Source organism: Felis catus, chromosome C1 (genome assembly GCF_018350175.1).
Source record: "Felis catus isolate Fca126 chromosome C1, F.catus_Fca126_mat1.0, whole genome shotgun sequence".
NCBI lineage: Eukaryota > Metazoa > Chordata > Mammalia > Carnivora > Felidae > Felis > Felis catus.
The window spans coordinates 35,941,758-35,965,552 of NC_058375.1; the positions used below are offsets into that span (position 1 = coordinate 35,941,758).

General features: G+C 45.0%; 3 protein-coding genes across 16 annotated transcripts; 1 reads left to right on the plus strand and 2 right to left on the minus strand.

The window, feature by feature from the left end:
- Positions 1 to 223: 223 nt before the first annotated feature.
- On the minus strand, positions 224 to 9,962 carry CCDC163 (coiled-coil domain containing 163). Of its 13 annotated transcripts, none has more exons than XM_045035727.1 (9): positions 9,952 to 9,962; positions 3,129 to 3,564; positions 3,008 to 3,041; positions 2,647 to 2,837; positions 2,474 to 2,555; positions 2,123 to 2,309; positions 1,942 to 2,009; positions 1,589 to 1,656; positions 224 to 498 (listed from the first exon to the last, which is right to left on the minus strand). In XM_045035727.1, the coding sequence occupies exons 2-9, from the start codon at positions 3,204 to 3,206 to the stop codon at positions 391 to 393; spliced, it is 816 nt and encodes a 271-aa protein (XP_044891662.1). In that variant the 5' UTR covers positions 3,207 to 3,564; positions 9,952 to 9,962; the 3' UTR covers positions 224 to 390. The 13 variants fall into 13 exon arrangements, with proteins under 13 accessions (XP_044891662.1, XP_044891663.1, XP_023114398.1 ...); XM_045035728.1 differs by lacking the exon at positions 9,952 to 9,962 and having other exon boundaries at positions 3,129 to 3,322; positions 3,559 to 3,705; XM_023258630.2 differs by lacking the exon at positions 9,952 to 9,962 and having other exon boundaries at positions 3,129 to 3,322; positions 3,503 to 3,705.
- On the plus strand, positions 3,764 to 8,392 carry MMACHC (metabolism of cobalamin associated C). Of its 2 annotated transcripts, XM_003990034.5 has the most exons (4): positions 3,764 to 3,980; positions 5,933 to 6,127; positions 6,854 to 7,006; positions 7,493 to 8,392. In XM_003990034.5, exons 1-4 carry the CDS (start codon positions 3,900 to 3,902, stop codon positions 7,910 to 7,912), a joined length of 849 nt encoding a protein of 282 aa, XP_003990083.1. In that variant the 5' UTR covers positions 3,764 to 3,899; the 3' UTR covers positions 7,913 to 8,392. The 2 variants fall into 2 exon arrangements, with proteins under 2 accessions (XP_003990083.1, XP_011282947.1); XM_011284645.4 differs by lacking the exon at positions 6,854 to 7,006.
- On the minus strand, positions 9,082 to 23,409 carry PRDX1 (peroxiredoxin 1). The gene is made up of 6 exons (XM_003990035.5): positions 23,255 to 23,409; positions 21,113 to 21,229; positions 18,118 to 18,271; positions 17,613 to 17,735; positions 16,728 to 16,858; positions 9,082 to 9,434 (listed from the first exon to the last, which is right to left on the minus strand). The coding sequence occupies exons 2-6, from the start codon at positions 21,216 to 21,218 to the stop codon at positions 9,349 to 9,351; spliced, it is 600 nt and encodes a 199-aa protein (XP_003990084.1). The 5' UTR covers positions 21,219 to 21,229; positions 23,255 to 23,409; the 3' UTR covers positions 9,082 to 9,348.
- Positions 23,410 to 23,795: the final 386 nt, after the last annotated feature.

Consider the following 23,795-nt stretch of genomic DNA (forward strand, 5'->3'; position numbering starts at 1 on the left):
GCATCCCCACAGCAATACTGGCCTACCTTATTCTACCCACCAGAATGGGAACTCCCATCTCCTTCCAAATTCCACTGAGCAGAGGACTTGCACTCAGCTATGAGTATCTATGAACTTGGACTTCAGAGAGAGGGATGGCAGAAAGCAGTCCAGTAACAGGAGGAAGAAAGGGTACAGTTGAGTCTATCCCATGTGGGTGCTGATTCACAGAAGACATCACAGGAAGAGTTAAAACATTTATTGTAATTATTTCCTGGTGGGCAGGCAGTGACAAGCCTCAGTAAGAGGGCAGATACCAGCTAGATCAAGAAAGGAGGGACATGGGGCCCAGAAACAGGGGCTTGAAGGGGAAGGTGAGCAAAGCTACTCTTACAAGCTCTTACAGGTCACTCAGGAACATTGTGGGGCCCTTAAAGAATATGTTCTCCTGCCCAAGGCTCTGGGCCTAAAGCTGAAAGCTGCTGGGCTCCAGGTTAGAAAGTGTGCTCTTCTGGAGATCTAAGGGGATAAAAAGGGAAAAGAAAACAAACCATCAGCAAGCACTATGATACACACAGAACTAGGCCCTAGGCCTGTCTGATGGGGAGGAACATACAAGCCTGACCTGGGATAAGTAACGACAGAATGATGGATTCACTAAAAAAGAGGCAGAGACTCCATTCTACCCAGTGCCAAATAATCAGGCAGCTGACACACATGCACCATTCAGATTCACCCTCCCCCAGACCTGGGATCCCTGCCCTTACTCCCACCTAGTTTCCCAGCTACTGTTGGTGTCTGGAAGACTGACTTCAGAGGTAGATGAAGAAAGAGACATGGTGAAGGTGGCAGCCAGGGACAACTTAGATTGGAGGATGTGAATGGAGGTCCTGGAAAGGGGAACAGAATCAGAAGCAGAGATGGAGACAGTGGGTCAAGAGGACCCTTCCACCATAGAACTGTTCTCCTTCGTGAGGCCAGGACCCCGGTCTCCTCTCCCTTTATCCTTCAAACATATAAAGATACCTCAGTGACCCTGTATCAAGTAAAGAATGCCCAGTACTGCCTTTACAGGCTGTGACCCAGATACCATACCACCCCTACCAGCCCATGTCAAATCTAGGATAGCTGAACTTTGGTCCCCAATGCCTGGCCTCTGAGACATATCCCTTCCACTGCCACAAGCATCCACACCCCCTGACCTGAGGAGGTTGTGCTCCTGCCTGGCATCCTGGACCTCTGTCCTGGCAGCCTCCAGGGTGTGACCCTTGACCTCCCTGCCACTTTGCAGCTGCTCCAACGTCTGCCAGACCATGGGCCCAGGTAGGACTAGGTAGGTACATTCCTCTCCCTCTCCAGGAGGAATCCCCCTCCCCACCATTGGCATCTTCAGCACACATGGAACCCTCATGTGGGCAATGACAGTCTCTCAACCTGGAGAAGAGGGCTTGGGAAGAAAAGCTTTGGAGGGAGGTAGAGTCAGCACAGGGAAGAGAGAAAGAGATAGGGGTGGGAAAGGGTATGCTGGCCTGCCTACACAACAGAAAAGACAGAAAGGAAGGAGCCTTCATAGGGAGATATGAAGAAATAGGTCTGATCCTGGTCCTACCTTCCAGCTGTGGGCCTGAGCTTGCCCCCCTTCAGCCATCTGTTTCAGCAGCAGCTCCTGGTGCTGGCCTTCAATGAGAGAAAAATGTAAGAGAGCTGTTCTCCAACTTCTTTCTTTTCTCCTCCTGGCCTTGTACCCAGCCTGGTGCTGAAAACTGAGACAGAAGCATTCTGGTCTAGCATTCCAAACTGACTGGGGAAACTAGACTCACACCATGGAGGCAAGACAAAACACTTGGCCAGACTTCTGAGCAACTCAAGAAATCAGAGCTATGGCCACTTACTGGGACAGCAAAAAGGCTTTCCAGAAAAGGGGACAGGTGAACTCATACCCACCCCCAATCTTTTACTCACTCAGCTGGTCCTGCAGCAATTTCAGCTCCTCCTGAAGAATCTCTGATTCCTCCCACAGGAGTTGACACCTGCACAGATGACAGCAGTGTCATTCGAAAGCCAATCAACAAGCCCTGAGGACACTACCAGAGTGCCAAGAATTCAGAGGCCCAAAGAAGGAGAGGTCTTGCCCATCACTTACTCATTCTGCAGCTCTTGGTGAAGGCCACCAGTAGCACTACGTTTTTGTGGTCCTGTTTGTATTTGGGCTTGGGCCTGTTCCTGCACTTGGCTTCGAAGGCCCTGCAGTTCCCTTCTCAGCCCCTCCAGGCATTGATCCAGGAGAAGGACCCTCTGCTCTGGGCTCTCCTGCAGCAACCTTAGTGATGCTGTAGTGGGACAAACTGAGGATCAGTCCTTCTGAGACTTTTACACATGAGCCTACAGATTCCACTTGCAAATCAAGACACAAGTGCACACACAGGAGATATGTAACAAAACTGTGTGCATACATAATGAGCTGTGTGCAGGAAAAAAATAACTGGCCATATACCTTCCAGGGTACAGATCTTATACTTCTGCTGCTCTTGCTCTTCCAGCAGCCCCTGCACAGCCTGTCTTAGTGTCTCAGTCACCTACCCAGGCAAGAAAAGCCACCTGAGCTACTGTGCAAGGGGCATCTCACACAAACACAAACACATACACACCTAGGATTCCACACTTTACCTGAGCCTGGGATTGAAGCTGGGATTGGAGAATAATAACTTCATCCCAGAGAGAAGATGCACCATGGGCCTTACCCCAACTCAGCCTCTCTGGGACAAAGGGAGTCTCTAGAGCCCAAGGCTGTTGAGCATGGACTCCAGACTGAGGAGGCAAGTGATGAGGGGAAATCCAGGTCCCAGCCAAATCTCCTGCTGAGGGAGTAAGCAAGGGATGATTGTAAGGCCTAACTTTGGGGAGAAAACAGATGTTTGTTCAGGAAAAAAAAACAGTTGGAATTTGGAATAGTGGATGATACAGGCACTGGAAAAAAGCAGATCCTGGAAAAAGAAAAGAACGGGGGCAGAAAAGGGACAATACTCACCCGCTGTGGAGACTCCAAGAGGATACAGCCGCTGCTACAAAAAAAAAAAGTTCACAGGCCAATAGGCTCTGAGTGTCCCTAAACCCAAACCTCTAACGGGGGCCCTCAGGTGCCCCCTCACCTTAATCCTGGCCACATTTCCATCGGTAGCATTGAGAAGCACGTCGAGGTGCTCAGACCAGCTCAGGCTCCTACTCATAACCTTCCGCAAGGCTCCCTGACGTCTTGTGCCTTTGCTCTTCCAGCCCGGAACACCAGAGACACAGCCCAGTAAGGCCACACTTCAGATCGAAAGTGGGGAGTGGGGATGTAATACTAAAGGGAGGGAGGGATGCAGTTATCAAGCCAAACTGGGACTGGTCAGGAGAGCAGAGCTTGGGGACTCTAGGGGGAAAGCGGGATGCTTTGATACTCAATTATCAGGTGGGAATTGAGAGTGCCGAATCTTGGTCGAAACCTTCCCAGACCCAAGACACAGGTACCATCACTCCGAACCTGTGCCAGCGACTACTGCCCAGTTCAAACCCTCCCGTAGGCCGGGAAAGTCCGACCTCGGACTGGCTGCCGCAGCGCTACGTGGGAAACTGAGTTCGTCTCTCGAGGAAACAACCGGCGATGGAGGCTGTAGAACTACGTTTCCCTGGTAGCGGCACGAGCATTGACACCGCCACCGTGAAGCTTGCCGGGAAACCGAGGCTTTCTGATTCTGTAGTTGTTGGACCCAAGGACCAAGTGCACTACATATCCCAAAATGCATTGCATAGAGCCAACGCTACCCCGCTGCTGATCCCAGTGGTTCTTGGGAAATGGAGTCCAAGCTACCTTGAAACTTAACGGCCCAGGTTATCCTTGAGACTCCATTCCCCAGCAAGGTCTGCGCGTTGCGTGCGCTATGGAGCTGCAAGTCGCAGAACTGAAGCAGAAGATCGAAGACACATTGTGCCCTTTTGGCTTCGAGGTTTACCCCTTCCAGGTTGGTTTATCCCTCTGCGGTGCTGGAGCGAGGTGTATGATTGGCCTCGGTGCTATTGGCGTGAAGCTCGAGAGCCTTCTGATCTTTCCCGAGCTCCTTTGGCCCCATGTCCATCTGACGTACGGGAACATGGTGTCAATGGGGACTTTGTTAAAGAGGTAGAGAAACGGCCGCACGTTTGTCCTTGAAATCCCATATAACGCCATATTGATGAATGGGAGACACCACATAACCCAGTAATCTTGTGGCTCTACCACCTCCATAGTTTACAGGAAGAAAGTGACCAGTGGGGTCAGAGTCATTTGAGAAGCATCCTTCAGAAGGGGCGCCTGGGTGACTCAGTTGGTTAAGCGTCGGTTTTAAGTTCGAGCCCCGCCTTGGGCTCTGTGCTGACAGCTCAGAGCCTGGAGCCTGCTTCGGATTCTGTGTCTCCCTCTCTCTCTGACCTTCTCCAGCTCGCTCGCTCTCTTGCTCTGTGTCTCTCTCCCCAAAAAGTAAACGTTAAAAAAAAAAAAAAAAAAAAAAAAAGCTTCCTTAAGGAGTTAGGATAGAGCAAGGCCTTGTAGGTTTGTGTAGCTAAAATTTAGGTTATCTGAGGGGGGAAGGGCATTCCTGTTGTTGAACAAGCAAACAATTGGCTGGTTTGTTCCATCTACTAACAGAGGGCTAATTCATGATGTTGCCAATCACCAGCGCTGGGCTGGATACAGAAACTGTGCACTTGCCTGTCACAGAAGTCTGGCACCACTACCTACCCTTGTTTACACAGATCCTTCCCCCTTATCCAGTGCCCTTTGTACTGAGCTGTGTGCTTGGACACAAAGCTAAATCAACTCAGGTTGAGCCCTTTGCCTAATGCTTAAGAGACAACTCACTCCCACCCCTTCCACTGAGTGGCACACAGCAGTGCTGGGAAAGAATATAGTGAAAGTATGTTGGGTCTAGCTTGAGAAGGACTTCCCAGAAAAAAATATAGAGTTGAGCTATATATGAAAAGAAGGAAAGGGTATTATGTACATCCCAAATATCAGGAACAGCTTAAGTAAAGGTGTGGAGGTAGTGGTGGATGGTACGTATGGAGAGAGTGAGAATGTTTGGTGGGTCAGGTAGAACTGGGTGAGTAGTAAGAGTTATTGTACTAGACTCCTACTTCTCACCCTTTCCCTCCCCCACATCCAGTCAGACACCAAGACCTTTAGGAATCTGTCACTTGAGTCTCCCAAGTCCATTCCCTTCCATCCAACCCCTCTGTGCTTGGATTACTGCAATAATCTGCTTGCTATCATTTTGCATTCAACCTGTCCTTACACTGCAGCCAGATCTTTCCAAAGCCGATCATGTACATTTCCTCCTTAAATCTTAAATGGCTAACCCCCCCCCCCCATTGTCACCAAATTAGACCTATATTCCTTAAATTAGTATCTAGGCCAGTCATAATCTCACGCCTACTGATCTTTCCACCCTTCTCTCCTGCTCCTCTTTACAGACCCTTCACTTCTATCAAACTAGACAATTTGCTGTTTTCCAAATATGTCATTTTTGCATGTCTTTGTTAATGCTGTGCCCTCTATTTAGAATAAAACACCAGATTTTCTCTACCTACATCATCTTGTCAGTTTCCTTCCTACCGTTCAAAAACAGCTTCCAAGAAGCCTTTTCTAGTTTCACAGGATCCTCATCAGGCCCTGTCATTGCACTAATCACAGTACAGTTTCTTTTGGTTCTTAGTCATGAATTCTCTGCCTCTTTATCCCAAACTCCCTGTCAGATTCCCCTATGGAGGAGTCCCCCATAAATATACATCATGCAGCATCAGTAGAAATCCATTCACTGAATGAATGAGATGGAGACAGCCCAAGATGTATGAGGCCTTGAATGCCGGGCCAAGGTATGGACCTGACAAAGGCCTAAATTGGCCCTCCTGTGTAGCCTGAATTTTCTCTCTGTTCTAGGTGGCATGGTATAATGCACTCCTGCCTCCAGCCTTCCACCTACCCCTGCCAGGACCTACCCTGGCCTTCCTGGTACTCAGCACACCTGCTATGTTTGACCGGGCCCTCAAACCCTTCCTGCAGAGTTGCCATCTCCGACCACTGACTGACCCTGTGGACCAGTGTGTAGCCTACCACTTGGGCCGTGTTAGAAAGGTGAGTAAGGTTCATATATTCCCCCAGGTTTCAAACCCATAGCTGCTTTCAGCTACTCTAAGCTCAGTGCAGGATCTAGACCTACTTACAGCTATGAGCTACTTTCAGATGGGCTATGCTAGAGCATCTTTGACATTGTGAGCTCTCCCCATTCTGCCTTAGCCCAGTTTCAGCCACCTTCTTCTAGCAGCCCCCCAGGTCTATAATCAATCTCACTTACCCTCAGATGGGCAATTACATGAACTTCAAACCAGACTTCCCTTAGCCTCCAAGTGAAATAGGAATAAGCCTAGCATCCCCTAAGCATCTTTCACCTGTCCTTGCCCTAGACCTGGACGTTTTGTGTCTTTGGGGCCTTTTGAGGGTAGAACAATATCCCCACCACCACCAGACACATGCACACATATATATATACACACATACATTGGGTCTCCCCAAAGCTGGGCCATGTCTTCCTCCACACTGAGACTTGGGAGGGCAGAGCCAAGTCACCCCTTGTAATAGGCATTTGTGAGCAAGACCTTGTTATTTCCCTTCAAATATGGACCTTCCTGGACAGAGTATCATTTTCTTCACAGTGGAGCTCCCCCCCCCCCCCCCACGTTTAAGGTCATGTTTTCCCTTTAAACAACTTCTGAGGACAGGACCAAGTTAACACAACTTGGGCTCTCTAGGACAAAGTCATGATTCCTCTCATGTTGAAATGAGCTTCCATCTCTATTCCAGAACCTCCCAGAGTTGCAAATGGAAGTCATCGCTGACTACGAGGTACACCCCAATCGGCGCCCCAAGATTCTGGCCCAGACTGCAGCCCATGTGGCAGGGGCTGCTTACTACTACCAACGGAAGGATGTGGAGGCTGACCCCTGGGGGACCCAGGTCAGAGGGCAAGTGTGAATGAGTAGGGACTGGGACAAAATGGTGAAGGCTCCTCAAGATACCAATTCACATTCTTCCACCTACCCTGGGTAAATGATTTGGTAGACACAATCCAAGGGAAAGGTGTGCCCTAGTCAGGAGCCCAACCCCACATGCTTTCTGGAGTCGGCCTGGGAACACATCAGGTCAGAGAACTTAGTCTGTTAAAATCTCGTTACAGGACGGAGGGGGTAGAGCAGTAATCAGGAAACCCAACAATAAGACTGGGAAGTTGACAGAGACTCAGCTTAATAAACCCTTCCTTCTAGGTTCCTCATGGCCAAAGTGAGCTCATGAAAAGGGTTGTCCATGAGAGGAAATAGGGGAACCCAGCCAAAGGAGAGGTTCAAATGTGGAATCAGTGTTCCTTGAAAATAAATGAACAAGCCTAGCTTGCAGTGATGATAGTTGGACTTACTCCATGACCTTGCTTTACCATCTCCTCAGCACATATCAGGTGTGTGCATACATCCCCGATACGGAGGCTGGTTTGCCATCCGAGGAGTAATGCTGCTGCCAGGAATAGAGGTGCCAGATCTGCCACCCACAAAGCCCCTGGACTGTGTACCTACAAGAGCTGCCCGAATCACCCTGCTTGAAGGCTTTAATTTCCACTGGCGTGACTGGACATACCGGGATGCTGTAACACCACAGGAGCGTTACTCAGAAGAACAGAAGGCTTACTTTTCTACTCCACCTGCCCAACGCTTAGCTTTGTTGGGCTTGGCCCAGCCCTCAGAAGATCCTAGCTCTGCATCACCTGAGCTTCCTTTTACCACACTCCCACCCAAGAAGCCCCAAAATCCCAGCAGAGCCCGAGGCTGGCTCAGCCCCAGTATCTCACCACCTGCATCCCCTGGCCCTTGATATCCTCCCTCCTCTGAGATTCCTATTTATAAGTGGTACTTGGCTCTAGAACTCCTTTGGCTTTGGCAAGGCCAGATATTTTATTTTGGGTACAATATTTTTGTTTAAACAGGCTTCATGCCCAGTGTGGAGCCCAACATTGGGCTAGAACTCACGATCCTGATATCAAGACATGAGCTGAGATCTAGAGTTGGATGCTTAACCAAAGGAGCCACCCCAGGTGCCTGGGTACAATATTTTTGATACAAGGATTGTAATAGAGCTCTTCAGTGAAGATAACAAAGCTCAGAAAAATTTAGTCAAAAGAAGTGAAAGACAAGACAGATCCAGAATTCCCACCTTAAAATACAGGATTATTCCTTTCCATTTCTCTCCAGTGCTCCAAGATCCTACTTGTTACAGAGCCTAAAAGGCAATCATCTCCTACCTAACGGCACCTGCCTCACAGGCTTGTTGTGGGGAATAAACACATGCAAAGCATTTTTGAAACCATGCCTGGTTTATATTAAGGGGTGTATGAGCTGTCATTGAAAGCCCTGGGAATTCTGTACTACTGCTCTTAGGTCTTGCTTGGGAGGAGGAGGATAGACTAGATTAGCTTATGTCTGAAAGGGTACATAATACACCAGACTCAGTTTTGAATCTTACCCACAAGGGCTCAGGAGAAACCCACCTTCACCTCCCCTATACCCCTCCCACCTCAGAACAAGGAGATGAATGTAGCCTTCCCCTACAAACAACAGGGCAGTTTGTCTCCCCCTCCCCCTTTTAGTTTCAAAGCCTCTAATTCTGATCTTCTACAGAGCCAGTACTGGACATTTAGAAGAGGCCAAGCTTCAAGTTCTCATGCAGCCCTCCCAATAGTATAAATGTCCAAGTAATCTCATTGGGGCCTCCATCTGCAACCTGCAATTTATGCTTCACCTATAGGACAAATTGCAGTGTTTTGACCAACACTGCAGATCTTGCTCTTCTCCCCCAAATGTAGTGAAAATGTTTACACCTGGGTTCAGTTCCTTTCCTGTGTCTACTTGCATATCCCCCACCCAATGTAACTTTCTGATTCCGAGGCAGCTATCAACCTTCATTTTACCCTAAAAAAGGAAAGCAGAGAGTAAATTACTCTTAAAATCAAAGCTAGTGCCCCCTGAAATGAAGACTCAACAAGGTCTCAGTTCAAGTTTAATAGAAACAAAGATCAAAAGTGATGCCCCACTACTGTACACATCAGTTGACTTGCCCCATAGCACAGCATGGGCCATTCTCTCCAGAGGAAGAAAGGCTGGCCTCCCCAACCCCTGCAGGAAAGGCCTGCCCCATCCCATACCACATCTGCACTGAATCTAAAGTCTTGTGTCTTAAGCATGACAATAGTACAAAAGAGATTTTGTTTTCATGGCCAGCCAATGCAGCCGGGCCCTAAAAAGGCCTAGCGCTCACTTCTGCTTAGAGAAATATTCTTTGCTCTTCTGGACATCAGGCTTGATGGTATCACTGCCAGGCTTCCAGCCAGCTGGGCACACTGCAAGAGAAGAGTACTATCAATTAATAACCTGCTCAGTGGTGAGTTCCACCCTCCTCCCATGGACAAATGGGTGACAATCAGACAAAAGGCTCAAAACCAAATCTGATACCTTAAGAGGCTGAACACTCAGGAACCAGAATACTTATGCTATAGTGTGAGATAATTCAAGTCTTTTAGTGCAAGGATAACTACAAACATAATTCAATCCTCACCACAACCCTAATGCTATTATATCTAATTTATTCATGCAGCACCTGAAATTTAAAGAAATTAAGTAACTACCTTACAAGCTTCAATTGTATGCTTTGGTCTACAAATAATCTGCGTAATGCACATACAGCAAAAAAACAAAACAAAACAAAACAAAACAAAAAAAAACACATGTATTAATATTTGTTAACAGTAGACAGTGGATGAATCGGTATTTGTATTTCCTCAATTATTTTATGTATGCTTCATGTATATCTTTAAAAAAAATTTTTTTATATTTATTTTTTGAGAGACACAGAGAGACAGAGCACAAGTTGGGGAGGGGCAGAGAAAGAAGACAGAATCCAAAGCAGGCTCCAGGCTCTGAACTGTCAGCACATAGCCCAACACGGGGCTCACAAACCGTGAGATCATGACCTGAGCCAAAGTCAGACACTTAACCGACTGAGCCGCCCAGGCACCCCTTCAGGTGTATCTTTTTAAAAATCTTAAATGCTCTTCAATAAATGGTGCTGGGACCAGCTGGACTTCCACATGAGAAAGAAAGAAGGCGGATCCCTATTTTACACCTCATATTAAAAAAAAAAAAAAAAAAAAAAAAATCAACTCAATAATGGGTCAACCTAAAGATAAAGGCTAAAATCATAAACTCTGGAGAAAACAGAGAACTTCACAAACTTGGATTTGGAAATGTATTCGTAGATAGGATTATAAAAGCACATGCAACAATAAACAGATAAATTTGACTTGATCTAAATTATAAACTTTTGTACAAAGGCCTTTTTTTTTTTTAAGTTTATTTTCATTTATTCTGAGAGAGAGAGTGAGCAGGGAGGAACAGAGGGAGACAGAATCCCAAGCAGGCTCCACAATGTCAACACAGAGCCTGATGTTGGGCTGGAACTCCCAGATCATAAGATCATGACCTAAGCCAAAATCAAGAGTTGGATGCTTAACTGAGTGAGCCACAAAGGTGCCCCAAAAAGGACATTTTAAGAGTTAACACACAGAATGGGAATATTTACCCATCATGTATCTGATGAGGGATTAATATCCAAAATGTATAAAGAACTCCCACAACTGAAGAGATCCAGTGAACTCGCCTGGGTGACTGTCGGTTAAGCATCTGACTCTTGGTTCTCACAGGGTTCGTGAGTTTGAGCCCCATGTCAAATTCATGCCCCACTTGCAATTCTCTCTTCCTTTCTCTCCCTGTCCCTTCCCCACTTGCTCTCTCAAACTTAAAAAAGAACTTTTACAAAGAAAAAAACAAAAAACAAAAAAAACCTCCCACAACTCAACAAAAGACACCCTAGTTCAAAACAGGCAAAGGACTTGAGTAGACATTTCTCTAAAGATATGCAAATGGTCAATAAGCACATGAAAATATGCTCGATATCACTGATCATTAGGGACATGCAAATCAAAAGCACAATGACACCTCCTCACACCCACCAGGCTATATAGCATTTAAAAAAAAAAAAAAGGAAAAAGACGAAGTGTTGGCAAGGTTGTAGAGAATCCTTGATATTACTAGTGGGAATGTAAAATGGTGCAGCTGCTATAGAAAAGAGTTTGGCAATTCTTGAAAAAGCTAAACAGAATTACATGACCCAGCAATTACACTTCTAATGTAAATACTCAAAATAAATAGGAACAAAGATTCAGATACCTGTTCACCATTACTCTAGCAGCATTATTCACAACAGCCAAAAGATAAAAAACTCTGTCCATCAAGAAATGAAAGAATACATAATAGGACATATACACATAAAATGGAGTATTATTCAGCCTTAAAAAAGAAAGTTTTGATACCCACTGCAACATGAACCTTGAGAATCTCGAATACATTATGCTAAGTGAAAGAAACCAAACATAGATGGACAAATATCGTATGATTTCACTTACATGAAATATCTAGAATAGACAAACTCATAGACACAGAAAGTAGAAGTTACCAAGGGCTGGAAGGAAAGGGGAATGGGGAGTTAATGCTTAATGGTTATGGCTATTTGGGATGATGGAAACATTCAGAAAATACTGGTGATGGATACACAAAATTGTGAATGCAATTAATGCCACTGAATTATACACTTAATGACAGATTAGGCCACACTGTATTGCATTAAAAATCTAAAAACTTTAGAGGTGCCTGGGTGGCTTAGTTGGTTCAGTGTCCGACTCTGGATTTTGGCTCAGATCAAGATCCCAGGGTTGTGGGATTGAGCCCTGCGTTGGATTCCATGCTGAGGGTGGAGCCTAAGATTCTCTCTCCCTCTGCCCCTCTTCCCCAGTTTACAGGCTCTTAAAACAAAAAATAAATAAATAAATAAATAAATAAAATAAAATAAAAAAATAAAAAAAAATAAAAATCACGATTTGTCTACATACCAAGAAATAAGCTAAACAAACAAAGCTAGGACTGTGTAACAACAGTTAACACTAAGCTGCTTCTTCCTTCTGACAGCCCTTAGAGGATCTGAAGATAGCAACCAGTTTGCCTCCTCAGTGTTAACTGCCAAACTGGACAGCCTGAAATACATGGGGGCAGGACCCCCATAACAGGCCCTATTTGTCTAAGTAAGTGCCTTCTACCCCATGGTAAACAAAGGTCTGCATTTGAATCTTTCATACATTTATGCAGAAAGCATAGCTTTTAACCTTTTCCTATAATCCTGAGCCAGCAATGCTCCTTGGACTAACGTGAGGAGAGAGAAGCAAGGAAACCAATCTCTGATTTTTCACTTCCATTTGCTATTCCATCTTCTAGGAGACACATAGTCACCAAGTCCAATAATGAAGCAGCAAATCTCTCTTGCTCAAGTGAGAGAAGGGGAACCCCTTTCAGTCCAAGGATAGCATAGCCTTAGATGTCACTCTGCAACCAGCTGTCTGGGAACAAAGTATAGATGGACCCAGCTGCCATCCATTACTTTCCTGGAATCTTCACTTGATTGTTACAATTATTAGCTTTATTAGCACCAAAGGGTTAAAACACAGGTCCCTAAAGCATAAAAAAGCTAGAGAACAAAGAACAGCAAATAAGCAGAGACCAGGTGAGGGCCAGCCAGAAGTTTGATAGTAGATGTGAACAGGGAACCAACAAAGTTGGTCTTAGAAAACATATAACCTTTAAAAGAAAAGCCCAATTATAAATCATGACACAAAGATAGGAATAATGAACCAGAAAAACCTTGCCAACTTATTCTCATGGGCAGTAAAGGTTCATGGCACTTAAGAATATGTTAAAAAAAAAAAAAAAAAAAGAATATAACCAGTTATCAGTGACAAGACAGAAAGAACCACACTTGCATGTTTCACTCATACCCAGCAGTGTTGGTTTTCTCAGAACATGGGGTACAGAAGAACTGGTTAAGCCCCACATAAACCACCTTTCAAAATAGCATGACTCTCCAAGGAGAAAGTGACATAGTCATGGTAACCTCAGTATAAGAAACTTCCAAAAACAGCCCTCAAGAGGGACTTTTTTAGCATTTTAAAAATTAAAAAAAAAAAAAGAACAGCTGTGAATTTGGTTTGATTTCCACATTTACTATGAATAAATACTGTATTTAAAATATTCGTTTGAGGGGCGCCTGGGTGGCGCAGTCGGTTAAGCGTCCAACTTCAGCCAGGTCACGATCTCACAGTCCGTGAGTTCGAGCCCCACGTCAGGCTCTGGGCTGATGGCTCAGAGCCTGGAGCCTGTTTCGGATTCTGTGTCTCCCTCTCTCTCTGCCCCTCCCCCGTTCATGCTCGGTCTCTCTCTGTCCCAAAAATAAATAAAAATGAAGAAAAAAAAAAATAAAAAAATACAATATTCGTTTGAGTCCTCAAAAATAACAACGTAGTTTCTCAACTACAGAAAGCAAACTGAGGGGCACCTGGGTGGCTCAGTAGGTTAAGCATCTGACTTCAGCTCAGGTCATGACCTCATTACTCGAGTTTGAGCCCCGTGTTGGGCTCTGTGCTGGCAGCTCAGGGCCTGGAGCCTGTTCCTGATTCTGTGTCTCCCTCCCTCTCTGCCCCCTCCTCCACTCACATTCTGTCTCTCTCTCCTTCAAAAATAAACATTAAAGAGGCGCCTGGGTGGCGCAGTCGGTTAAGCGTCCGACTTCAGCCAGGTCATGAGCTCGCGGCCCGTGAGTTCGAGCCCCGCATCAGGCTCTGGGCTGATGGCTCAGAGCCTGGAGCCTGTTTCCGATTCTGTGTCTCCCTCTCTCTCTGCCCCTCCCCCGTTCATGCTCTCTCTCTGTCTCAAAAATAAATAAACGTTGAAAAAAAAAATTAAAAAAAAAATAAACATTAAAAAATTAAGAAAAAAAAACAGGGTTACTGGAGGGAATGGGGGGGCAGGATATGGGTTAAATGGGTGATGGGTATGAAGGAGGGCACTTGTGTAGAGCACTGGTATTGTAAGTGATGAATTGCTAAGTTTTACACCTGAAACTGTTACATTATGTTAACTGGAATTTAAATAAAAACTTGAAAACACGGGAACATAGAATATATAAATACAAATGAAACAATTTCACTGTATACCTAAAACTGACGTTATATGTCAATTACATCAAAAAATAGAAATGTAGAGTTACCTGTCAAATAACACAAAGTACCTCACACACCATGTTTGGTATTCACACGCTCTCAAATGGCAATTATCATATAAATCATAAAGGCTACACACAACAAGCTATGCCTGTTCTAGTGAGATGGAAAGAAGAGACCAAGACTCTGAAAAAGCAATCTTCAGTTATGAAAGCTTGGGTTCAAGTCTCACCTATATGCAAGGTGCTAGGAAGTTCAATAAAGGGCTTTAACAACACTCCTCAGCAACTTCTTTGTGCTGAATCTCATCCCCCACCAGGAGGCAGTCTCAGCAGTGGTCAGCTCCTTCAATCCACACAAGCTTCCGCAAATGGTGCCTTTGGGTATCAGCGCTCATGGATTCATACTAGCGTTCCCCTCTAGCCAAACTATCACTTTTCGGTTCCCCTAAGAGACATCATCAATTCCAACTCTTATCAACTTCCATGTTCTTTACCACAAATTCAGAGGTGAAATGGGCCTTAGAAAACTAGTCTGAACTATTTATTATCTAGAGAAAGAAAATGGAACGTTAAGACAAATTTATTGAAGTACACTTGTGCAGCTGATTTGACATCAGTAGCACTTGATCACAACTATTCTGTCCTTAGGGCACCTGGGTGGCTCACTTGCTTAAGTAGTCTACTTGGGCCCAGGTCATGATCTCATGGTTCGTGGGTTCAAGCCCCATGTCTGGCTCTGTGCTGACAGCTGAGTCTGGAGCCTGCTTTGGATTCTGTGTCTCCCTCTCTGTCCCTCCCCTGCTCGTGCTCGGTCTCCCTCAAAAATAAACATTAAAAAAAATTAAAAACAAAGTAACTATCTTGTCCTTCTCATCCTCAATTATGTTAAGCTTGGAAAGGTATAGGCGTCAAGATCTCCATTCCCCACATACCCAGCACCTGTAGCCTCAGGAGCTAAGTCTTAAAAAAACTAAACTAACTCTTAAGATAAGGTTGTCTCATTCCAGCAACAACTATACTCCAGTGAGGGGGGAAAAAGTAAAAAAAGCTACAGGCTTGGGGCACCTGGGTGGCTCAGTTGGTTAAGTTTCCCCCTCTTGATTTCAACTGAGGTCATGATCTCAAGGTCTGTGAGATCAAACCCCACTTCAGGCTTTGTGCTGACTGCGTGGAGCCTCCTTGGGATTCTCTCTCCCTGTCTCTCTCTCTCTGCCCCTTCCCTGCTTGTGCACATGCTCTGGCACGGTCTCAAAAACTTAAACATCTAGGGGCACCTGGGTGGTTCAGTCGGTTAAGCATCTAACTTTGGCTCAGGTCATCTCACAGTTTGTGGTTTTGAGCCCTGCATCAGGCTCTGCACAGACAGTATGGAGCCTCCTTGGGATCTCTTGCTCTCCCTCCCTCAAAATTAAACTTTAAAAAAAAAAAAAAAAAAAGCTACACCCTTACAAACTCAAAAGCTGGGATCAAGTAGTTCAGTACTTTATCATACTGCAGTAAGAATATTAGAAGGAAAGTACTAATGCTGGATAAATAGGAAAAGAAAGGTCTACCCTCTAAAATGCTAGGTAAAAAACCCTAAATTGAATCTCTTTAGTGATGTGTAGATTCTCTAAGGACAACCTTGTAAAACATCTTTGGGGTACCTGGGTAGCTCAGCCAGTTGAGTGCCCAACTCTTTGATTTTGGTTCAGATCATGATCCAAGGGTCATGGGAATGAGCCCTGCGTCAGACTCCATGTTAAGCATGGAGTCTGCTTCACATTCTCTCTCTCCCCCTCCCCCACTCACAGGCATTCTAAACAAAAAAATTAAAAATAAAAAATTTAACAAAAAAGTCTTTGATCCTCAAATGTCTAATGAAGAACCTTGATATTTCATTTGAAACCCTCTATCCCTAACCCTCTTCCTTCAAAAAAGTTTTAAACATTTACATAATTTGGTTATTTGCAGAGTGTAATTCTTACAAATGCAACAACGCTGTACAATAAAACGTTTTATTATTTATTTTTTAGAATGTATTTAAGAAGATAAAAAAAAGTATTAGCTGTATCTGTCCATTGTCCTTGGGCAAGTTATCTTAGCCCTATTTATATTTTCCAAAATTCAAAACTGGTCTTAGATTTGTGTTTTAAAAAGATCATAAAACAAATACGGACCACAGGAATTAAGCTCCTCTCCCAATAAACACTTGTCAAGAATGGCATGCTTTATCTCTAGATATAATTCTCAAGCCTTTTGTTTTGTCCTTATACACCTATGAAATCCTCCTACACTCCTTTAATAACTTAAAGGCTTCAGCAGTGATTCTAAATGAGCAGGGCAGAAGCTGGGAATGTGGAGCTGGAACAAAAAACCTTTATATTCTCTTCCCCAAGCTTTTCCATTATCTCATCCCCACAACCCAGTATAATGCAAAGACTTCAATTTCTTGGAGAAACAGATTTTTCTCATTTGATAGACCATGTTCCTGCCATCTTTCGTATCCTACCACCATTCTATTGTCAAGTCACTAGGTGAATTGGCTTACCTTCCCCATGCTTGTCAGTAAACTGGAAGGCCTGAACTAGTCTCAGAGTCTCATCCACAGAACGGCCGACAGGAAGGTCATTTACTGTGATCTGTCGAAGGATACCTTTCTCATCAATGATAAAGAGGCCCCTGGGAAGAAGAGATTGAAGGCTTGAGAGAGATGCAATATCAGTTTGGAAACTGCTTACAATGGAAATGAAAATGTGCTGGCCTCCCAGACTTGCACTGGCTTTGCCTCTAGTGAAGAAGCATCCCCCCCCCAACCCCTGCTCAGTTGGAAAATCGTACTACTCTCGAGCTTCAGGTCTTAGGCATACAGATAAGGAAGGAGAGAAAGAGAGAGGGAGAGAGAGAAAGGAAAGGCAAGAAGGAAGGAGATTAGATCACCATGCTGTACACTTTAGACACATATAGTGATGGGGGAGCCTGGCTGGCTTAATTGGTAAAGCATATGACTCTTGATCTCAGGGTTGTGAGTTCGAGCCCCACGTTGGAAGTAAAGATTACTTAAAAAATAAAATCTAAATTTGGGCTCAGGTCATGATGTCATGGTTCAGGAGACTGAGCCCTTACATCAGGTTCTACACGCTGAGCATGCTTGGGATCCTCTCTCCCCTTCTCTGCATCCCCCTTACTCATGTGCTCTCTTCTCTCTCAAAATAAATTTTAAAAAATAAAATAAAATTTAAGTAAATAAAATTAAAAAGTTAAAAATAAACTTATTCAGTAACGTAGGTCAATTATTTCTCAGTAAATTAACTGGAGGGGAAAAAAAACACACACACAAAAGAGTCTACAGATCAGGGTCCTATCTTTCTCCAAATAAAAAAGGCCCTCAAGTCAATCAGATAATTTTGATGACAGCCCACTGGTAGGTAAATACCTGAATGAGATGCCTTCATCAGCCTTTAAGACTCCATAGTCCTGAGCAATGGTACGCTTGGGGTCTGATACCAAGGGAATGTTCATGGGTCCCAGTCCTCCTTGTTTCTTGGGTGTGTTGATCCTACAGCAAAAGGCACACATACAATCACATTAATTTAAACTCTTGTGTAGCAAAAGCATTAACTGTTTCTATTCCTTCCCTTTTTCAACATTCCTAATGTAATGTGAAGTAACTGTAATCTAATCTAATCCCCAAAAGACTTCAAACTTTTTCCAGCAGTAAAGTGAGTGCCTGAAGACAGTTAAGGTCACCAGGATACTCAGCTGCAACCCAGGCTGCTGCTTCTTTGCTGCCAGATGAGAGCAACAAGAAGTCACAGCCGTTGCACACTCCTTCCATCAGAAGCCAGAAGGCAATACTTGAGCATGTCTATTATCAAAGCCTCCAGTCCCAGTTGCGGTTAGTTCAAAGTTCATATGCAAAAGTTGACCAAGAGATTTACCATGCCAGGTGACAGAAATGAGAATCCACAGAAGCACCAATCACTTGGCAGTTGAGTTTCTTAAATTCTTCCGCTCTGTCACTGAAAGCAATGATCTCCGTGGGGCACACAAAGGTGAAATCAAGAGGGTAAAAGAAGAACACAACGTATTTTCCTGGGGAGGGAGGGGGAGGAAAAGCCACAAGTTTGCCTTTGAAACATACTTCCTTGCTTTACAAAGGGCACCTGGCTGGCTCAGTGGGTGGTGTCTGTGACTCTTGATCTCCCAGCTTGGAGTTTCAGCCCCCCTGTTGGGTGCTGATATTTAAGATAAAACCTTGGGCCACCTGGGTGACTCAGTCGTTAAGGATCTGACTTAGACCCAGGTTCAAGCTCTACTTCTTTCTCTCTCTGCCCCTCCTGGGATTCTCTCTCCCTCTCTCTGCCCCTCACTCATGCCCTCTCTTTCAAAATAAACAAAATATTTTTTTAAAAACAAAAACCTGGGGCGCCTGGGTGGCGCAGTCGGTTAAGCGTACGACTTCAGCCAGGTTATGATCTCGCGGTCCGTGAGTTCGAGCCCCGCGTCGGGCTCTGGGCTGATGGCTCAGAGCCTGGAGCCTGTTTCCGATTCTGTGTCTCCCTCTCTCTCTGCTCCTCCCCCGTTCATGCTCTGTCTCTCTGTCCCAAAAATAAATAAAATAAAATAAAATAAAATAAAAAAATAAAAACCTGAAGGCATTTTTCTCTGAGGAAAAAAAGCCTTTTTATAAACAATTGCTAAACACCAACACTCAACACAGATGTCTCATAGCAGCTACTTTTAGAACATCTTGTGGCAGGAAAGCCTGTATTAAAAAAAGTTCCTTTCAGTTCTGTGCTTTATTTTCCTGCCTCCTCACTAGCTGCCAATTATAAGATAAACACTGTTCAGTTTGATCTTTATCTCTAGGTAGTTAAAATTAGCACAGGAGGGGGGCACTTGGGTGGCTCAGTCCATTGAGCTTCTGACTTTGGCTCAGGTCATGATCTCACAGTCTGAGTTTGAGCCCCACGTCGTGCTCTGTGCTGACAACTCAGAGCCTGGAGCCTGCTTCAGATTCTGTGTCTCCCTCTCTCTCCGACCCTCCCCCTTCATGCTCTGTCTGTCTCAAAAATAAACATTAAAAAAAAATTTTTTTTTTTTTTTAATTAGCACAGGAGGGGGCCTGAATGGCTCCTTGGGTGAAGTCAGATTAAGCCTCCGATTTCAGCTCAGGTCATGATCTCCCCGTTCCCAAGTTTGAGCCCCACGTCCGACTCTGTGCTCAGAGCCTGGAGCCTATTTCAGATTTGGTGTCTCTGTCTCTGTCTCTGTCTCTCTCCCCCTCCCCCGCTCACACACGGTCTCTCTCAAAAATAAACATTAAAAAAAAAGTTAGCACAAACACCAAGTTCTCCAATGAAGAAAAGCAAAACCAAGGATGCAAATACCTACTAGATAGCCTAATGCCAATGATTACAATTAACCCACAGGAGAAGCTCAATTACTGGATTCTATGCTACAAAGCAATAAAGAAAAACAAAACAAAACGCCTTTTGTGCTTCTTCCACAATGAACCACATCAACGGGACAAGTAAGGTTTAAGTGATCACCTGAATCAGCACAAATCCAACAAGACTAATAGGACAAGAAAAATTTCTTGAGGCAAAAGTTTCAAAAGTCCTGAAAGGTAACAGGAAAGGTAGAGATCCTGAAAGGATCTTTAGTGTAAATTTTACTGAGGTCACTCAGATTACCAACAGAAGTAGATCTTCAACTGGCCAAGCAGCCTTTCACCACACCTAATGGGCTGAATTATTAAAACAGTTCCAAATATTCACTCATTTCCAGGTAGCAGCAATGTCTGAAAACCAAAGGTGCTCCTTTTGACATTTACTCTGAAAACCAAAATCAGTAGAAACTCACTCATCTAAACAACCTCTCCAGGGCTTTGCCTAACAAGCACTTTGAAACCTCAGGTCAAGCCCTGGAGGACAGAGAGCAGCTCTTTCTAAACCCTTGGGCCAGGGTCACCTCCCTCTGGTGCTACTTATCCTGTTTGCCAGAGGAGCTTCCCTCCATAGGGCTCCTCTTACTTGCTTCTCATTCCGAACAAATGTGCTGCATTAGGAAACCTTAGTCACATGTTCGTGCAAAAGCCGAGTCTAGAAACTAATTACCACACCACTAAGAAAGGTACACTTAAAACCGGAGTTTCGGGTTCGCATTTCAAGGAATTTGTATCAACTATCCCAGAAATCTCAGCTGTTCTAGGACTGTTAAGGTTTAACAAGAAAGAAAAAAAAAGGAAGAGCCTCATTAGAATTTGCCAAGTGTTTGCATGAAACTGTAACAGGAAGAGTTGTTCCAACTGTACCATCAACTCTTCTCTTGGGGCAAAACAGTCAAGGGAATGTACCTAAGCCTTCTGCCTAATAATTATAGCAGCTGTGCCATACATTATTTCAAAAACTTAATAAACAGCTTAAGCCCCAAAAACTTGAGCTTTCAATGAAATACTGAGAAGATAACTGAACTAATATACCCAGACATAATGAAGCATGGGCTTTTTCCATAGCAGTCTGAACCTAAAGTCTACCCCCATGACCATGGTTGGTAATCACTACTTCAACATGTAGGTAAACGGCCTCCTACCCTAAAGATGATGACCTACAATATATAAATTCATTTTACAATCAAACATGACAGATACAGAAACCTAATGAGCCACCTTAAATTGTAAAATAGTTAAATCTTAATGTTTATTTTTTTGAGAAAAAGAGAGCATGAGCGGGGGAGGGTCGGAGAGAGAGGGAGACACAGAATCTGAAGCAGGCTCCAGGCTCTGAGTTGTCAGCACAGAGCCGACATAGGGCTCGAACTCACGAACCAGGAGATCATGACCTGAGCTGAAATCGGATGCTCAACCAACTGAGCCACCCAGGTGCCCCTAAAGTAATTCAATTTTAATGAATCTAAAGTAATTACTCTCACCTTTGTAGTCAGATAGGCTGATGTCTTTGAACTGGCCATCTGGCATAACAGCCGTGGCTTTGAAGTTGGGGGCAGGATGCCCAATTTTGGCATTTCCTGAAGACATCTTATTATCAGCTGAAAAAGATAAAAGAGGAAATGAATTAGAAACAAGCCTTACTTTTTTTTTTTTTTTTTTTAGATAACCAGCACATTTCATCTACTTAGAAACTTAGCTGTAGAATGATAAAAGAATTAATTGTCCAGTGGCCCTGAACATATACATTAATTTTTACATTAGTAAGAAGCATAAACTGAGCTTTCCATCTTTTGAAACAAAACCAGATACTCCATGTCTATCATTTTCACTTAAACACAGCAATTTCTTTATAAACTAAAGTAACCTCTATTACTTTTTCTAAAATAGGATTTGTGCAAAGGCATTTTCCTTCTGTATTTTCATTATACATAAAGAAACAAAGGAAGGTTCAGCCCCAAACCTGAGCCCAAATGAACAATGCCAGTGTCTGATTCCTAGATGTGGTCATGTTGCCCCCCCTTTCCCTGGACTGCACCTTCATCTGCCTTCATAATTCAGGAAGCACACTTGAGGTTTCTCCAGGTACATTTGCCCACAAGAGCACACACCCTAAAGCAATCCAATTTTTTAAGAGGCAAGACCACTATTCTGGCATCTACTAAATTCCAAAACTTCAGGGGTTGTGTTTTAAGCACTTGAAGTGCTTACAAAAATGGGTTTCTGACCTGGGGCCAGGACGAGAGTCTATTGCTAAAAAGCAATGCTGCACTGGATTCACCCAGGTGGAAACAAAGATAAGGAGTTAAGAGCTAACCCAGTACGCCATCAGTTTGAAAGCAGCAAGCTAATTTTCCAAGTCCCAAAGTTTTTTGGTGCATAGCACCACAACCAAAAACGTTGTGAGCATCGATCACTGAAAACTTTTTTTTAATATTTATTTTTGAGAGAGAGCACCAGCGAGAGAAGGGCAGAGAGCCTGATGCGAGGCTCTAACCCTCTAAAGGGGAGATCATGACCTGAGCTGAAGTTGGACGCTCAACCGACCAAGCCACCCAGGTGCCCCAATCACTGCAAACTTTACTGCTTAACACACACTTTTAACAACAAAAAAGCAGCGCCTGGGTGGCTCAGTAGATTAAGCTTCCGACCTGCTTTGGATCAGGTCATAATCTCGGCGATCCGGAGTTCGGGCCTCGCTTTAGGCACCGTACGGACAGACTGCTCAGAGCCTGGAGACTGTTTCAAATTCTGTCTCCCTCTCCGCCTTTCCCCTTTTCTCGCTCTCTCAAAAATAAACATTAAAAAAAAATTTTTTTTAACTAGTAAGGCACGCTCCAACTTGGCGACCAAATATATAGGGTGTGACCAACATAAAGGCCCTTCTCGTCCAAACCTGCTTTTCCAGACGGCCCCCACGTCCGCTAAAGTCCAACTTAAGGAGGGGAAGGCTGTTGGACCTTAAGCCCTTTGTGGGCACCCTCCGAGGATCCGCCCCCAAACTCCACAGGCGAAAGCCACACCCCCAAACTCTACTTCTGGTACCCTCCTGCCACTCCTATCATAACCCCCAACACTTCGGAAAGCACCAGAAAAAAAAAAAAATGCGCAGTCTTCGCAAAGGCATTTGGGACCACCACAAACCCTATTCCGTAAATGAAAAAAATAAATACAGGGAAGGGAATCTTCATATCCGAAACTCCTCATCTAGTCACAGCTGAGGACCGGAAAAAGCCTTTGCCTCTACCACAAGTCGGGCGGGTAGCCCCAGGTCAGTTTCCAGGTCCATTCTAGAAGCTTCCCGAACCCGCCGCGCCCAGAAGGCTAGTCGAGGAGAGCCCACTACTACCACGAGTCCGCCCCGGCGCCATACCAAGCCAATGAGCGCCCTCTGCTCGGGTTGCCGGGGGAAGAGGAAACTCGAGCCGATATTAACTTCGGGGTTTAAACAAGTCACCGCATCTCTACGGAGGGCCCACTGAAGGGTGTACGTACCACCTAACCACTCTCGAGCGCGCCACACCTCGCCGAACCGCCTCCCCCGTCACAACAAACCGAACCTAGTAGGGCAGGTCCCCGGATGGACTAGGAAAAGGCGACAACAGGGGTACAGGGGCGCCTCTTACCAGGTCTAAAGCACAACACACCAAAAGCCAGCCAGGAAGAAAACGCGTGAAGCACGCGGGAGGCACTGCCTTTATAGCCTGTAGGGCTCTCGCGAGAGTCAGAGCGGGCCAGGGGTGTAAGAGGTGGAGAGAGGAGGGGGATCTGGTCCGAGCCCCGCCCCGATCGAAAGCGCCCCGCCAGAATGAGTCAGCACTTTCCTTGTTGTGGGCGGGCTAGGACGCGGAAGGTACGAATACCCCTCCTTGCCCCCGACGTTTGGGGTCGGAGAGCTGAGAGCTACAGTTTCCAAATCCATAATGCCTCGGTTAATCTGGGTCTCTGTGAGGGAGGGGGGGGCCCTGCGTGTCTTGCGCTCAAGGCCGAGACCAGGGTCCTGTTGCCGTCCACGGAGGATCACGTCTGATCCATACGAAGCACTGAAAAGTATCCAAATGTTTCTCAAATATTCCACCCCGATCCCCCCAGCCTCTGCCCTGTTGCTGATCCTCGGTAGACAACTTCCTTACTCGTTCTGATCACAGGATTGCTGCTTTACTTCTC

Excerpts from the sequence above, each read along its gene's own strand:
- CCDC163 (XM_045035727.1), bottom strand. The coding sequence starts at position 3,206 with ATGAGTAGGAGCCTGAGCTGGTCTGAGCACCTCGACGTGCTTCTCAAT. Across the intron at positions 2,010-2,122 it reads CACCAAGAGCTGCAGAATGA|GTGTCAACTCCTGTGGGAGG; the intron begins GTAAGTGATGGG and ends TCATCTGTGCAG. Across the intron at positions 499-1,588 it reads CTCAGGCCCACAGCTGGAAG|ATCTCCAGAAGAGCACACTT; the intron begins GTAGGACCAGGA and ends TTATCCCCTTAG.
- MMACHC (XM_003990034.5), top strand. The coding sequence starts at position 3,900 with ATGGAGCTGCAAGTCGCAGAACTGAAGCAGAAGATCGAAGACACATTG. Across the intron at positions 6,128-6,853 it reads ACTTGGGCCGTGTTAGAAAG|AACCTCCCAGAGTTGCAAAT; the intron begins GTGAGTAAGGTT and ends TCTCTATTCCAG. Across the intron at positions 7,007-7,492 it reads CTGACCCCTGGGGGACCCAG|CACATATCAGGTGTGTGCAT; the intron begins GTCAGAGGGCAA and ends CCATCTCCTCAG.
- PRDX1 (XM_003990035.5), bottom strand. The coding sequence starts at position 21,218 with ATGTCTTCAGGAAATGCCAAAATTGGGCATCCTGCCCCCAACTTCAAA. Across the intron at positions 17,736-18,117 it reads CATTTCTGTCACCTGGCATG|GATCAACACACCCAAGAAAC; the intron begins GTAAATCTCTTG and ends CTTTTGCTGTAG. Across the intron at positions 16,859-17,612 it reads GATGAAGGCATCTCATTCAG|GGGCCTCTTTATCATTGATG; the intron begins GTATTTACCTAC and ends TCTTCTTCCCAG.